At 43.2% G+C, this 16,266-nt stretch overlaps 1 protein-coding gene across 2 annotated transcripts in view; it reads right to left on the bottom strand.

Moving 5' to 3' along the window:
• CCNDBP1 (cyclin D1 binding protein 1) overlaps positions 1-16,266 on the bottom strand; it is a 105,660-nt gene that overhangs the window by 57,064 nt on the left and 32,330 nt on the right. The window contains exons 3-5 of one of the 2 annotated variants that reach the window (XM_069243472.1): positions 13,257-13,336; positions 12,506-12,587; positions 8,522-8,618 (exon numbers count right to left, since the gene is read on the bottom strand). In XM_069243472.1, coding sequence (XP_069099573.1) covers positions 8,522-8,618; positions 12,506-12,587; positions 13,257-13,336 — 259 coding nt within the window. The remainder of the gene's footprint in view (positions 1-8,521; positions 8,619-12,505; positions 12,588-13,256; positions 13,337-16,266) is intronic. The other variant, XM_069243473.1, reaches the window with a different exon arrangement.

The raw sequence follows: 16,266 nt of genomic DNA on the forward strand, positions 1-16,266 counted from the left end.
TCTAGTCTGGTTTCTGCTTTGTATTCGCAGCTTGTATCATGTTATAAAACTACAAGTACCAGAATGCAAAGCTGAAACAAACTAAATGAGCGTATCACGCATAGAACTAGGAAGCTGGACAGCTTTACGAATACTACTCTAAGGGCTGGTTTCCAGCTTGTATCACGTTATAAAAATAAAACTACAGGTCCCAGAGTGAATATGTGTGCTGCAAAGAACATATACTGAGCAGATCAGAGTGCATTTAATGTCAAAATAACTCTGGTGGTTAATGTTCTTTTTGGAGAGAGAACATACACTTGTCTAGTGGAAGTATGGACTCATTATAAAGTTAATGCAGAGGGTTAATGTGCTTTCTGTAGAGAGAACGTACTTTTGTTGAGGGGAAGCTTGGATGCATTCTAAGGAAGCGCAGAGAGTTAATGTGCCTGCTGCAAATAACATGTGCTATGCAAATCAGAAATTGCATTTAAAGTTAAAAAAAAAGCCAAAATAACTCTGGCGATTTGTGTTCTTTCTGGAGACAGAACAAACTTTTGTCCAGTGGAAGACTGGAGTCATCATGAGGTAGCACACAGGGTTAACATGCCTCCTGAAAAGAACATGTACTAAGAAGATCAGAGTGCATACAATATAAAAACAATACCGCCAATCGAGTTCGCACTCTGAGCACTGTAGGTGCCACGGCAGCCAAAAGAACATACTTTGGTCTAGTGGAAGCTTGGAGTCATCGTAAGGTAGCGCACAGGGTTAATGTGCCTGCTGCAAAGAATGTGAACTAGGCAAATCACAAAATGCATGTAATGTCAAAAATATGAAAATAACTCTGGCGATTTACGTTCTTTCTGGAGAGAGAACGTACTTTTGTCTAGTGGAAGGGAGGAGGAGTCATAAGGTAGCGCACAGGCTTAATCTGCCCATTGAAGAAAACGTGTGCTAGGCAAATCACAAAGTGCAGGTTATGTAAAAATGTCAAAATAACTCTGGCAATTTATGTTCCTCCTGGAGAGAGAACATATTTTTGTCTAGTGGAAGCTTGGAATCATCATAATGTAACGCATAGGGTTAAGGGTTAATATGCCAGCTGCAAAGAACGTGTACTAAGCAGATCAAAGTGCATATAATGTAAAAACAATACCGCTGATCAAGTTCGTGCTCCGAGTGCTGTGAGCACCATGGCAGCCATGAAGCGCAGACAAAAGAAAAAAGTAGTTCGCCCATGCTGAACTAAATTGGCAATCGTGCAGTTATACCTGTAACAGGGTCGGTGTCCAAGACAGGACAAATTTAAAGAATTTATCAATGACATCAAGTGATTTTTAAAAGGCAAGCCCACAAATGAATGAAAGTGATGGGCATGAGGTGAGTGTGGTTATAGGGCAACCATACTTACAACAGGTCAAAGAGCTTGCGCACTCAACCTAAAAATGACAAACTTTTATATTAATGTAGATACCAAGATCAGGTAAGTACTTTTGAGTTAGCGTTATTTAAAAACACAGTAAATACAGCTGTCAGATTTGAGGCATGACCCTCAAAGGCGGCAAAGTTATCCCATGGGAGAGACATACACTGCATAGGGTCAATGCAAACAACTTACAGGACTGTTCATCAGGACTTAAATTAAGTAGGGGCCAAGGTCCAAGAAAGCACCCACAGTTCAGGTGTACCTGCCCTAGTGTGTCCTGGTGCAGAGGTGATTCCAGCTGTGGTAGCCGTGAACGCTATATGTTGAAGTCAAAGGGAAAAGTACCAGTAAGAAAAAGGTTGCAAGTGGGGACTGGGGGGACCAGTCCGGAAGAAGCCAAAAGAGGGCTCGGCTCTTGAGGGTCTCAAGACCAAAGAGACATCATCGGTTTCAAAAGACTCATGCTTGAGGGCACAGGTGCTTAGCTGTTTTGTCCACCGGGTCGGCAAGTTAGAGGCTCTCACGGTTCTCGAGGTATCTGCAGAAGAGGGGAAAGAAAGACAGCAAGACGACTTCTGGCATGAAGCTGGCCTCTCTTCAAGTCCCGCGTGTGCAGGTAAGTTTTGCCGGCGGAGGTGTCCGGACTGCACACAAGCCTTGGTGCTAACCCGGGTATTAGTGCCGGGGAGGCTCCAGGCAGGCTAAGCGTCTCGAAGACTGGATGGCTTGATGTGGCTGCACTCCTGGACACTTGGGATGCCCTTCCTGGTGAAGTGTTCCCTCTGTGGACCCAATGGTCAGCAAAACAGGGAACCGCGCAGTCACGGTTGGTGCCTGCTGGTGCAGGGAAGTCGGTCCTCCAATACAAGAGATGCTGCCTGGTTAGCAAAGTGCTGGCAGGCCTCCAAGGCTTTTGAAGGATGCACAGCTGCAGAAACAGTTGAGTCTTTGCAATTGTCGGACAGGAGCATGTAGTCAGAGTTTGGCGCCAAAGTCCATAGCTAGTCCACAGTTGTTGCTCTGGTCATCACTTTTTCCTTTTTCTTGCACTCAGACAAGCTTACTAGACCTGCCGCTGTGCACTTTAATCCAGTTACTTTTTATTCATCATGGATTTATTTTTATAACTATAGCCACATTTGCGGTGTTGTTTTATTTTCTTTATCTCATTGTACTTTAGCCTAGGATAGCATCATGTTCTTAGTAGGACATTTATTTCACTTTGTGCGTTTTCCAAGGCTACAGTCAGATAGGGTTGCCGACAAACGTGGTATGCTGTGTCTCCAATATACACAGAAAACACACACTCATGCAAGGGAATATTTCTTAGAATGTCAGCTGTTTTATTATAAAAACACCCCTTTGTCCTAGACACATTAGAGGGAGATTCCAGCCTGATGACCAGTACATACACCTCAGATTGCTTCCCTGTTCACTTGTACCATTTAGTAATTGAACTAGACAGCATGGGGGCATATCTGCTCGTGCTTGTACCATGTCACGCAGCCTGCGATGGCAGTCTGCATGCAATCTGTATGGAGGCCCCTTGGGGTGATACTATTCATGCTGTAGCCTTTTGGGACCCTCTTTAGTATCCATGCCCTAGGTACCAAGGGTACCATTTACTAGGAACTTACATGGGTGCTAAAGTGCATGCCAACTGTACACAATTATATCATTTTCCCTTTGTGTAGAGAACTGGACTTTTTGATGCAGTACCCACCACACACACTCTTTGCCTAGTATTTGATGCAACTTTGACAGAATTGCACTGGGCCCCTGCCAAACAGGTACCAGTGCTCTTTCCCCCAAAACTGTACAATTAGTAAAGCCTTTGCCACCTTCTGTAAGTCCCTAGTAAATGGTACCCCTGCTACCTAGGGCTTGAGGTACTAAAGACCTGCAGCACTAATTGTGCCACCCTAAGGGATCCCTCATCAAGCACATGCACAACTGCCAGTGCAGGCTGCGTGTCTTTGTGCACACAAAAGTAAACACACAACACGTCGCACATCCCTGTGTGCCATGTACCCTACCACTGCACATGATATGTGTAAGTCACCCCTACAGCAGGCTTAGCAGCTCTAAGGCAGGGTGCCTAATATTGTATGTGTGGGCATACCTGCATGAGTGGATATGCCCCTGTGCTGGTCAGTCCTATTACTTCCAGTACAAGTAACCAGGAAAGCCAACATAAGACATGTGCTGGACACTGGTGAAAACGAGTTCCCCAGTTACATGATGGTTTCACTGAAAATAAAGATGTTTGGTATCAAACATTTCATATTGGTGAACCCACACTGATGCCAGTGTTGGATTTACCAATACATGCTCCCACAGGGCACCATAGAGTGGCCCCCTGAAAAACTACCAGCCTCTGGTGTGCTTGCTGACTTGTGACTGCCATCCTGCCACCCAAGACACTGCTCCGACCTCCTAGGGTGAGGGTCGTTGCTCTTGGAGGACCCAGAACAAAGACCTGCCAGGGCAGAGGGTGTAACTCCCCCTCCCACAGGATGACCTGCTGATTAGTCTTTGTGCTTCAAAGAAGATGCAGACTTTGGCATGCAAACCTGGTTCTCCCCACAGGAGAGGAAGCTAGCTTGCTCCCCTGTCCAGAGCCCACTTGCCACCTGGACAGGTGGGAGAATTAGCTAGTCAGGTAGTACCTAAGGTGGCGTACTGCGGGGTGGACACATTTTCCGAGGTAGCCATGTTTGTGACGGCATACCCAGAAATCCTGGGACAGGGTTATGGTCACTTCCCAAGTGGTCATATCAGGGGGCGTAGTGACCCAAAGGGGCAGTAGCCCATTGGCTACTACCCTACACTCTACTAACACCCATAAATGTAGTATTTAGGCGGGCACCTGGCACCAGAGAGGCAGATCCTGATTACCTAAGAAGCACAATGATCCTGCAGAGCCAACAAAGCAGAAGAAGGAAAGGATGCAGCTGTCCCAGTACCAACCCCGCAGGCCTGTCTGCATCCCTCGAAGTCTGCACCAAAGACGACTCATTCTGCATCTGTGTCTTCAGGAACCCGTGAGGACTGCCTGCCTCTGAAAAAGACTAAATACCTCCCAAGAACAGCAGACCTGCGCTCCAGCAAACTCCAAAGAAAGGGCTCTGAAGCCTCAGCAACAGCCAAAATCCGACACCTGAAGTCACCACTAAACCCACAGTCTCTGACCCGAGCTGAAGAGGACAACCAGTGCAAACAAGGTTCCACAGCCCTCCAGATTTTGAGTCCATCATGGTTTCAACCCTCCTGGTCTCTCCGACAAAGCCTGCAGCCTCTGCACGCAGGCCCCCCTTTACTGTGACCGCTCTGATAAGAAAAAAGAAACACCTGAAGACACCTCTGCATCCGTCGCCCCTCAGCCATGGAGAAGAGGACCAAAGGTGCCTACCTACGCCCGAGCCTCAGGCGGCCTAAGCCCTGCTGTTGGTTCAGCCGGACATGGCTTCCTGTCCAGAGCCTGCAAACTCTTTTCACAGTGACCGATCTCCATTGAAATGCAATGGGCACCCAACACTGTGTGGCACACTGCATCCGGCCGTCCCCGTGCCGCTGGTGGTGTACGGCTGGTGCTGCCTTGAACCTGGCCCACCACTCACCCTAACTCCTGGAGATTGGTTGCTGTATTCTACCTATTTGCGTAACTTGTTTTTCCTCCCATAGGATAACATTGCAGAACTCAGAAATTGCACTGTGTCCACTTCTGAAAGTAAAAATAATGTATATTTAAAACGTACTTACCTGAATTATTTTTCCCTAATGCCTAAGCATATATAAAGATGCTTGCTGTTTTTATAAATTGGTGTGGATCTCCTTTTTGTATTGTGTGTCTTATTTATTGACCTGTGTGTGTATTTGTGGATGTCTTGCACTCCTCTGTGTTAAGCCTATGGCTGCTTAACAACACTACCTCCAAATAGAGTACTTTGTGATTGCATATCAAGCCCTGCCCACTCATTGGGGAACCCCCTGGCCTCTTTACAAGGTAAATCTAGTTACTGATATACTAGTTAAAGAGCCAGCTTCTTACACTTGTTTTTAGGGAACAACACTGGCAGTGTGGGGGCTGGTAATCAGGGACCCTCTGCATATCAGTCAGAAATCATCAGTACCGGTGGCAAAACGTGGTGGTGACCATGACAAAAAGGGGCACTTTCCTACACTAAGATACAGTATTAGTACTTAATATTCAATCTCAATGCTCCATGGAACTACCAAACCTGATATAGTGAACTAGCTTTATGGGGCTAGCCGCTGTAAGGACATGTTAAACATTAAACTTTTACATGTCCTACTTTTAGATACCATGCACCCTGCTTTATGAGCCATAGGCCTGGGTACACCTTGGTACCATATTCCAGGGACTTATAGGTAAGTTAAATAGAAATATGTCAATCAGGTGTATTCCAAGTTCATCATGTTGCAGGGGTAAAAATCTGAGTTCTATAGCTAGCAAAAATAGGATTCAGCTGAGGCAAAGAAAATCTAGGGAGATCCTGCAGAAGGGGCAAATTTCCAACACCTACCAATCAAATTCTAGAATTCAAATGCATCTCTACTAGCACACCATCTTCTAGAACAGTTCAATACCCCTGGAGAGCAGGCCATACTACCCATGTGGGACGAGGTTATACCATTATACCCAATGCAGGCCAGCCACCACAGAGATGCAAATCATACAGACCCATATCTCTGTTTATTATAGCATTCAAAGTGTTTGCTGAGATCGCCGCTACTTATTAGCTTTTGGTGATCGAGGACTTGTTACACAAGGATCAATGTGGCTTTATGCCATGTAGATCACGTAGATACTGCAAAAAAATAGTGCACTCACATTGGCAGGGAGACACAGGGTGCCAATGGCAAAACTGCAGATTAATTTTAAGAAAACCTTTCATAGGATTGACTAGAATTATTTATTTGCCTTGCTAGACTGTCTACAGCAGGGAGACCGAATTGTGGCTTCCACACATCTATATACGGAGCCACTGTCACAGGTGTTTGTGAATGGTATTCCTCTTTTTCCTCTACTATTTGCTACTTCTGGTGACGCACTGGCTGTATTGATCTGATAAGACCATGCAATAGATGGATTTGACTGGTCGTCAAACGTAACAGATAAATTGTATGTGGACTCTGTGTAACTGGAATCCAATGTACAAAACACCTCCAGTGGGCCACACAATCACAATTGCATGTGGTAACAAAGGAGATTAAATATCTTGGTATATATGTGTCCGAGAACCCTGCACAATACTTGGAAGGTAATATTTCTGCTCTTGATGGAACAAATTAAAAGGAGATATTTAACACTGGGTGCCTCTGCCAATGTCTCTCATGTGAAGAGTTGCCCTGGTTAGGATGATCGCGCTCCCCAGAATAATTTATGTCTCATGAAATAGTCCTCACAAAATACTGAGAAGATTCTTTTCAAGCCTGACCTCACTAGTCTTTTACTTTATGTGGAAGAGCAGGTACCCAGAGTAAATATGTCAGACTTCTTAGCTAATCATCATGCAGTGCATTTGGTAGTGGTTAATGAGAGGATCTAGAACTCCAGATTTGACCAAGCTTACAATGGTGAGAAGGCGGGCAGTGGGACACACTGACCCACTGCACTTTCTAGAAGTGGGAGGCATGCCACTGAGGACAGAGCCAGCAATTTAATAAAGTAAATCAGACTATGGAAAGATGCTCTGATACATATGGGTTGGCAGATGAGCCTGATAATTCAAACCCCATTATGGGTTGAAGCGATCCTGCCACAAGTAGTGGCTTTTGAGGGATTCTCATGGTAAGACTCACTCAGGGGTTCAACACAGAATGATAAGGTCTCTGACAGAATCGTTGAAACATTCAAACTATTAAAAAAAAAATGTTTGGGCTACTCTAGTCCCAATCTGTTTAGATTTCTACTGCTCAGACATGCAGTCGATGTTCTTGACCGGACTGAAGGTAAATCCGAGAATTCAGCCCATTGGAGAAAAAAAGATTACCATGTCCTCTTTCCCCGACCAGAACATCTTGAAGATATGTAAAATGCTAGTAATACACATGCCAGGCACATTCCAGATTTTAAGTCAAGCTGGGAGGCTGACCTAGGCCCTACACGGGATGTGGATTTACAAAAAGCTTTATTGTCCCCAAGAGAAATAGTGATATCAGCACACTATAGACTTATTCAATTTAAAAACGTACACTGTTCTATTATATCTGGGAGAAACTGGGACGGATGGGAAGGGAGTTGTCACCTATCTTTATTACTTGTCGGGCAAGAGTGGAGACTTTCCGCACTCAGTATGGGGATGCTGGGTGTCACGGGGATATTGTGATGGGGTGGCTTAATACTGTGTTGTTGCCTTGTATTGCCTTTTTGAATACTGTAGATTGTTTAGCTGTTAATAGTACATAGAACTTTTTTGGGACTGGTTTTGTTGACACAGTCAGTAAAAACAGTGCATGCAAGATAACATTTATAGTTTATCGCAAAACTCCTCCTTGAAGGGCTGGTCCTTGCGATGTCATTGAGCAACACTCTTGAAATGAATGAGCTAAGGCAACATCAACAAAAGATCAGTAAAGTCAAGCTATAGACTCCCGAATCGAAGGATTGGTCTTGTGTGAGAAAATGTATGCTTGAAAAAAAAGATAACATGGGGATTAAGTAAAACCTCTGTAGCAAAGAACCCAGAATAAGAGTACGCCTTCAGATAAAGCTTTAGATATTGTCTAGGGTGTTTTACGGAGTTGGGTTCAACAAACCAAACTCAGTTAACTGCCCCATGGATGAGATGCATGGTAAATTCTGATTCAGGATGTCAATTGTCTATCATGCGATACAGGTGGTTGCCTTTGGCTAAAATGGATACTTCATGAAGCCAAAATTTGCCCTATGAAGGTAGCACTGTGTGACTGCTGGGTGGTGAACGATATTTATTTGTATCTAGACATCAATGAATTTCTGTGCAGCATAAAATATTGGACTGTGGTACTTGAAAATGGCAAACAGATGGGGGCGTTAAATAGAGTTGTGGGGTCACAAATCAGCATTTACTTGCACACAAGCATGAAAGGTCAAAGCGCAAGCCTCACCTCTCTAATGGCGTTTTGAGGATCACTTCTGTCAGCTGGATGGTTCCGTCCACCACTTCTGCTGTGGCGTCTCGCACAGTCTTGCGCAGAGTCACACCTTAACATGCAGGAAAACAATGAAGGTCTCACAACGGAGTCTAGAATCAGTCATTCTTGCTTATATTTCACTTCATCCTAGGATCCTCTTGGAGCTTGAAATGAATCCTTATTCCATGATCCTCCAATTCTATGCTCACCACTTTTTGATTGGGTGGGTGGGTGTGTATGTAGCAAAGGTTTAGTGGATTTAAGGGATAACTATATGCTATGCTTTCACCACTGGTGCAGTGTACGTCTACCATATGCGTAGTTCCATTGCACTCTGGTGTCCGTGCACTCTTTATGGTGCTTGGCTTCTCATTCATCAACGTGAAGGTGGTCTAGTTCCACAGTGAAGATCCACCTCTCCAATACATAATTTACTAGTGGTTTGCATTTGTTAACAAGATAAAACAAAATGTGATAAATGACAGCATCCAAAGGCGGATGGTTGAGAGTACGAATGAGTCTACCTTAGGAAGTTTTCATTAATTGTGTTCCACTACTATGTGCATTTGTCCACTGTCAAGCAATTGTACCGACCGGCCTCGGACCTGGTGAAAATAAAATGTGTAGAAGGAGGGAAGAAATTATATGTTAGGAGGTTCCATGAGGGACATACTACTTTGTGTGGAGGGGAGGAGTCACACAGAGGGGCCAGTCAGTCAACAGTTAAAGTTTTAGGACTAAAAGTGTGAACATTGCCCCAGCTGTCAGGATCTTTATGATTTGATACTGGCTGCCATTGTTGTAATAGGAAGAACTCATGTCTCAGAGACTGAAGAAAAATCTTAAGGTTTTTTATTGCTGAGCCGGTGGTGCTGTTGTAGTGCCAGGGGAAAAGAGACAGGACTGGGTGGGGAGGATGCTGCAGAGGAGCCAGGAAGCAAGAGACAAAGAGGGGGGAAATTTTTGTTTTTGTTTTTAGATGAGTTCAGCAAGACCAAAAGTCAGATTGCTCGGAGTGGAGACTGAAATTTTGGACTGAGGGTAGGGAACAAGAAGATGATTTGTATGCCATCTGCACAAAGATAACGGGAGATAAGAAAGGAGTGAACCCATGGCTTCTTGGGGGACAGCAATGGGTAGAGATTTTGGCGAGGAGGGCAGCACTAAGGAAGGAAAAGGAGCAGTTAGAAAGATGGATTGAAATAAATAAAAGAGCTCTGCAAATAACACTAAAGCAAAGAAAGGTTAAAAAATAGTGTTCAGTGATTGACAGTGTTAAAAGGGTGAGAAGAATAACCAGAGAAAAGAGGTGACTGAGGTAAAGAATTTAGGCACGTAAAGGTGTGAAGTAAAGTTTTAGTAACCTGGAAGGCCCAGTTTAAAGGTATGGAGCACATTGTGTGTAATGACACTGCTCAGTGACACAAAAAATAGCTTAAGTTTTATGAGAAGCGCTAATTGAGAGAACCTTCTCCTATTGCAGTTCTAGGACTTTTTACCACTGGAAAGCCACTGGTGCATGCAGCCAGCTGGTGATAAACACAGTAGATCTGCAGCGTACTTGCAAATGCCCCCTCCCTTCCACCACTCACATATAGCTGTTTATATTTGTGTTGCCCTTCCTCAGAATTTTTTTTCTCCATTTTCTTGGAATGGACAATTTCATAGGGGGCTCGACCCATAAGGAAAGCTCTTATTGACTATGTTGACTGCCTCAAGGTTTGTAAGAGAGATTTGTTGTAATGTGGGGGTCTCACCTTCACGCTCTGTGCTTCAGCACCTCTTCTCCACATTCCTCTGCCATACTGGGTGTTCCCAGGGCAAGGCATGGGCAGGGAAAAAGTCAAAAGGGAGGGTGTGACATCAGAGTCTGCATCCCACCACCTCAAGGATAGACTCAGTGAAGAGCGAGTGATACCAAGGACAGAGGAATGATCTTCACTCATTTCCAGGTGTGAAGCCAATTCTGTCCTTCCCAGTAAACTCTTAACTGCTAAGGCCAACAACAATATGTAAGGGGCAACCCTGTAACCTGTGGACCAGGGTAAATCGATCCAGAAACAAACAATGGTCCCTGCGGGGAAAGTGTCAGCCTTGCACCCACCTAAAAGTAGAGTACATTCAAAATAATTGCATGAAAACATTTTCCTGGAAAAGAGATGTCCTGCCATGTTTTTGTGGCCTGCTGAATACGTTGCGGTGAGCTGTTTGACAAGTCACATGCTTTATCCCGACAGTTACTAATACTTGAGAACCCACACATATCCCCCTTTTTTTGTTCTATTGTTTTATTATTCATTTTCCCCGATGTGTTCGAATGCTTCTATTACTACTGAGCACCTGGGGTTCTAAGGGATGCATTACTTAGGAAGTGATTAGTTACGTTCTTGATTACGTAACATAATGAAATGTATGTTGACATAGCTTCTGTCACACTGGGCTTGGATATTCGCTATAGATGTAAGGAGAGAGACTGGGTTTTGGGATGAGTTTTTTTGAGGCATCTATCTGTGGCATTTTATGAAATACACATAAGAGATTGGCGAAGGGCATTTTCAAACGTGGGCCTCCATATCTGTTTTACCCCTAGCAGGCCAGGTGCCAGATTATACTCGAGTTCACATAAGCTGCCGGTTTTCATATACCAGTTTTTTTGAGGAAACTGATTTATGTATCCTGTTGAAGGTAAGTCTATAGTTCATGTTGGTTCCCAGTGGTGATATTCTTAGTGGAGCCATGCCCAGCCTGTGTAAACCCCTTTATCAAGGCCTTCGGCTGTATTATGGTATCTGATTCATATTTCTTTTCTTCCAGGTGCTTCCTATTATATTCCTCTGGTCCTGAGGATGACCCGTTGGCAATTGATTTACCCAGAGGGTCGAAATGTCGGCAATAATTTACTGTGGACTCTTGTTTAAAAATAAATAAAAAAAAAGCTGTTATTTAAGACATGCAAACAAATTATGTTGTACTATTTTTGGAATACTGAACGATTTATCAGCCACAGTTTTATTTGTACATATTTGTAAATATTCACAGATGCACTTTTGCACCCATTCACATTTGCACTGCGCCCGCCACCTCTTAGGAGCACCTTATTTTAGGAATGCTATTTTCATTTTTAGCTTCGACAATACCAGTGCAAATTGTTTTTGACTTGTATAATTTTTGCTAATAAGATAGAAATCATATATATTTAATGATAGAAAATAAAAATGATTGGAGGAATCTAACAGAAAAACTGAGAAAAATGTTTTCATGAAATTAATTTGAATGTACTCTACCTTTTGGGTGGGTGAATTTTGCTGTTTAGGTCAAGGCTGAAACTGCCCCCGCAGGGACCTTTAAAGGCTAAAAACAACACATTAGGAGTAGCAGTGGCTGTCTTGAGTGGATCAAAGCATTTCTGAGATAACAATTGTGTTGTTAGCTCATCGTTTCAAAAGAGAAGCCTTGTTGAAAGGAAGAACTAATGCCTTCAGTGGGATGTAATTCAAAGCTCAACAAGGCTCAGCACTCTCTCCTCATATTCAACAACATGAGGCAAAACAAGGTCAACCTATGCTATGCACCCACGATACTCAGCTTGCGGTTTTAATACATAGAGGTCTATAAAGGTCTACAAGGAGTGCTGTGCAGGACAAATGCACTGGCAAGCCCAAACACAACTTATTGCTGACAATGCAAACAAAGATGAAGCAGAATTAATTTTATCTGAACAGGCTGTCAAGGTGTGCAACAATGTATTCTGTTTGAACTACAACAACCAAGGGGTTAAATGAAACAATTAGCAGTTCTCACTTATCAGGGACTTGCTATTTTAGTGGGATTGCTAATCAATCCGTATTTACCCCTTTCCACTAACAACCCAAGTTGAATCTCCACGACTGTCTGTTTTTGATACAAGTCTATAAACCATATTAGGGTGATGGTAAGGAAAATCCAATGGCATCTCACCTTGACTCTTTGGAAGTCGATAAAATGTAGAGACAGCGGCGAGGACCGCGTTCTGAAGACTTTCACTCAATTTCTGACATTCCTGTAAGAAACACAGCAATAACCATCCTTTTAAATAAAGATTGCAGAAAAAAAATAGAAAATCGCTTGTGCTCTGCTTTGTCTGGACAAATAAAGTATAAAAAAAACAGCATACATGGTTTGTCCTAAATATTTAAAGAAAAAGACAATTGTCCGAGACACCACACTTTGCTGACCACACTATTCTTAATACTGTTCCCTTCACCTAGTCCAAAACTAGTTTAAGATAAAGTTTTAAAGTCTGACCTAGTCACGATACCACTCGCCAAATAGGAACACAACACACACAGCAGTATTCTTGCAATAACCGCAACTGCAGTACAAGGTTGCTTTGAAAAAGGCAATTATTACTAGCTCATCTTACTCAACTGTGGAAGTACATACTGAAAGTGACCAAAAAGGCAAAAGCCCGACCAATCCAGCGACCTTAAAAACAGCACAGTTTCCCACTAGCATCAAGATCCTCTATTGACTTTTCTCCTGCCAAGCATCAACTGAATAGTCCTTCTGGATTGCATGAGAGTTAAATACATTGAAGTCAACACAAAAGTAATAAGCAGAAACTAGCAGGATAAAGAAACTGCAAGCGTTTAAGATGTCCATATGCCCAAACAATGTGGATAGACTCTACAGCACAGCGTGGCTGACTGGCTCCCTGTAGAGACCCCACCTCGGCAGATGGCGACGGAGAGCTGGAGAAGGCCAGGCTCAGTTTTGTAGCTTCATGAGATGTTGCCTGGAACGTCTGGCCTGGAAGCACGAAAAAAGAAAAAGTGTTAGATACTGGGCTATGTTTAAGCAACTTTGAAACAATACTTAAAGGAAAGCAGAAAGATTACGATGGGGGCAACATTTAGTGCTAGGATAAGAATGGTAAAATACAGGAAAGGTCTTGCTCCAAAATAGGAAGTCTGGCCGTTCACATAGAGTACAGCACCTGGGTAGACATCACCAGCTTCCACCGTACAGTGCTGCATACCTAGATGGTGTGCGTAAGCCATAAAAGAGCATGGTAAAAGGTATAGACTCAGAGAGCTGCATATACAGGAGAGGGTACTGAAAAGATAGCCACCTCTACAGAGTTATTTAAATAGAGTAGGTACCTGTTTGCCCAGCTGAGAATTGCATAATGGATCAACTTGTGCACTTTATTAGCGCCATAAAGACATAAAATCCATATGGAATTGATCAAGGGAGCACATGATGGCGAAACCTATTAAACAAGACTAAAACATATTACCCCCAGCAGCATGTTTCCTTGCTTTTGCCAGTTTGAACAAAATGCATGTCAGAATTAATCAAGGATTTATCACTGCCAATTATTTACACTCTACATTTCTGGACTCGTATTTGGGGTGCAGCTGAAAGATGGAGTCCTAATAATATTTGTATGCGCTAATATGTATAAACAATATGGGGCTAAGAATCCTGCTCATGGAAATTACTTCTAGTACCACTGGTAAACAGAAGTCGTCCATCTAGCAAGCCTCTCATCATCCCAGCAAAAGGCAAGGTTTAGATGTGCCATAGGATTCACCCCCTCATTCATGTTATCAACAGTCCCCTAAAGTGCAAAGAATAAAACTTCAAAGTTTATCTACATCTTGCCTTATATGCAGCTATGGAAAAAAAGAAACCATTACATCTGTTGACACTCCAAATGTAATTCAACCAAACAAATGTTTATAATACTACTTATGGGCATCTAAATCACACCACCTCCTCTTCTTGTATTGGGCGGTTAGTCAAATAAAACAGTACAATGTAATGTGCAGTAACTTTGCCCACACAATAGCTAAAAAAACTGAAAAATGAATACTTTCCACAGAAAATTAAAGAGAATATCAAACGTGTTCCTCCCATAGGCCAAGAAACCTCACAAGCGAGTTTTTATACACCAAAGCACAGTAAAGGCTAAAAATATCTTAACTTCGAGCAGTTTAGATGTAAGTTAGCCAACTAATGGGAGAAGTCCCAATTCTTTCCTATGAAAGACAAACTACATTGGTGGTCGATAGTGAATGTAGGAATGTTAGTGCAAGACATAGGTAGGAACCTAAGAACAAGGCTAATTGTAGGAACCCTTCATATCAGAATATTATGCTAGCCGGTAACCTGGATTCCCCCCAAAAAACATTGGAAACATAGCCATGCTGGTCATAAATAAAGACTTTGGTCACCAAAAGGGGGGTTGGATTTAGCAAGTCTTCAGTTTGAATACGACCAGCGGAAAGATCATGGTTACTTCAGCTGTGTGAGCTTCTGATGTGTGAGCTTCTGATGTGTGAAAGCAGCTAGTCGTGTGTGTGATAGCAGCTGCTCATGGGTGTGATCAGCATCATCCAGGGGGCTCGCTGGGCTCCCCTAGTCAAAAGCATCTCATTTTTGGGCTCTTTCCTGCTGAGTATGCAGCTGAATCTGCACAAAGTCTCTTTAAGGTTTAGATCTCTCTCTTTTCAACATCTGGCTCTCCTTCACTATGCTTTCTTTCATCTTTTTCTCATCTTCAGACCGATTCAATTAGAACACAAATCTGTAACAACATCTCACAGTACATTTTCTTACATTTCAATTGAGGAAACAATCCCTCGCCGACATATGTCTGGAACTCAAGTTCTCTTCATAATTCCAGTCTTAAAGCTTTAAAGCTTTCGAGGTTGGGTTGGCTGGTAACCAAACAGCTCAGTTGTATCAACTGGTCTCCCTGCATGTCAGTAAGGTGAGAAATGTCATTTGTAGGTATTCTTAGGACTCCATGTGACTTTATCAAAAGGTAATATGGAGTAGAATTTTGTTGCTCACCTTTCATGAACTTCAATAAGTAATAAAGAAGCACACACCTTAGTCACAATCTCTTCAGGAATCCTAATTTCACTTTCATTCATCGTGACAGGGAGAAATCTCATTTCCATGACAGAACGCTATCACAAATATGAGAAAAGGCATAGTCTTGTACCCAAAGGAAGTCCCAGCCATTCTGGACTGCCTCGCTGCAAACTCCAACCGCAAATGTGATTTTTGGAGATGCCACAGGTGTCCTCCGATTCAATCGGCTGTCCAGTTAGGGAATGACTTAATAGCAGTAGCTATGAAAGAAAATCGGTATCACCGCATGGCATGTGAGAGAAGAGTTAGATGACGTGACCTGGATTAAGGAGGGAGGGACTGAGAAAAAAATGAAGCAGAAGGTTCATCTCAATCAACACCACCGCTGAGGATTTCAGTGAGTAGGTGTAGTAGCTGTAGTTTTCCAAAGACAGAGGAGTACTAGCTAACTTGTGAAGGGAAAATGAAACCCAACATCCATCAGCCAAGGAGGTAGACTGGAAGGGAAAGTTTAATGAGGAGAGATGGGAGATAAATGTCAGAAGCTGTTCTAAAGAAAAAGACTAACTACAGAGGACATCCAAAACAGTGATTCCAACTGAGGGCCCGTACAAAGTCAGTGAACAAGGGGCTACTGAGAGAAAGTACACTACAGCGATCAGATTACAAGGCTGAAAGGGTCGAGACGAGGATATCAGAGGACACCAGAAACTCCAGAAAGACAAGATCAGTGGTTGGGGAACACAGACAAACCTGTGGAAAGACCCAATAGTTTAGTCCTGAAAACAGGTAACCGAAAAAGAGGGGTGTCAAGGAAGAAGCTACCAAACCCCACCTGACTGACAAAAAATCTG

This window comes from Pleurodeles waltl, chromosome 7 (genome assembly GCF_031143425.1).
Source record: "Pleurodeles waltl isolate 20211129_DDA chromosome 7, aPleWal1.hap1.20221129, whole genome shotgun sequence".
In the NCBI taxonomy this organism is placed as follows: domain Eukaryota; kingdom Metazoa; phylum Chordata; class Amphibia; order Caudata; family Salamandridae; genus Pleurodeles; species Pleurodeles waltl.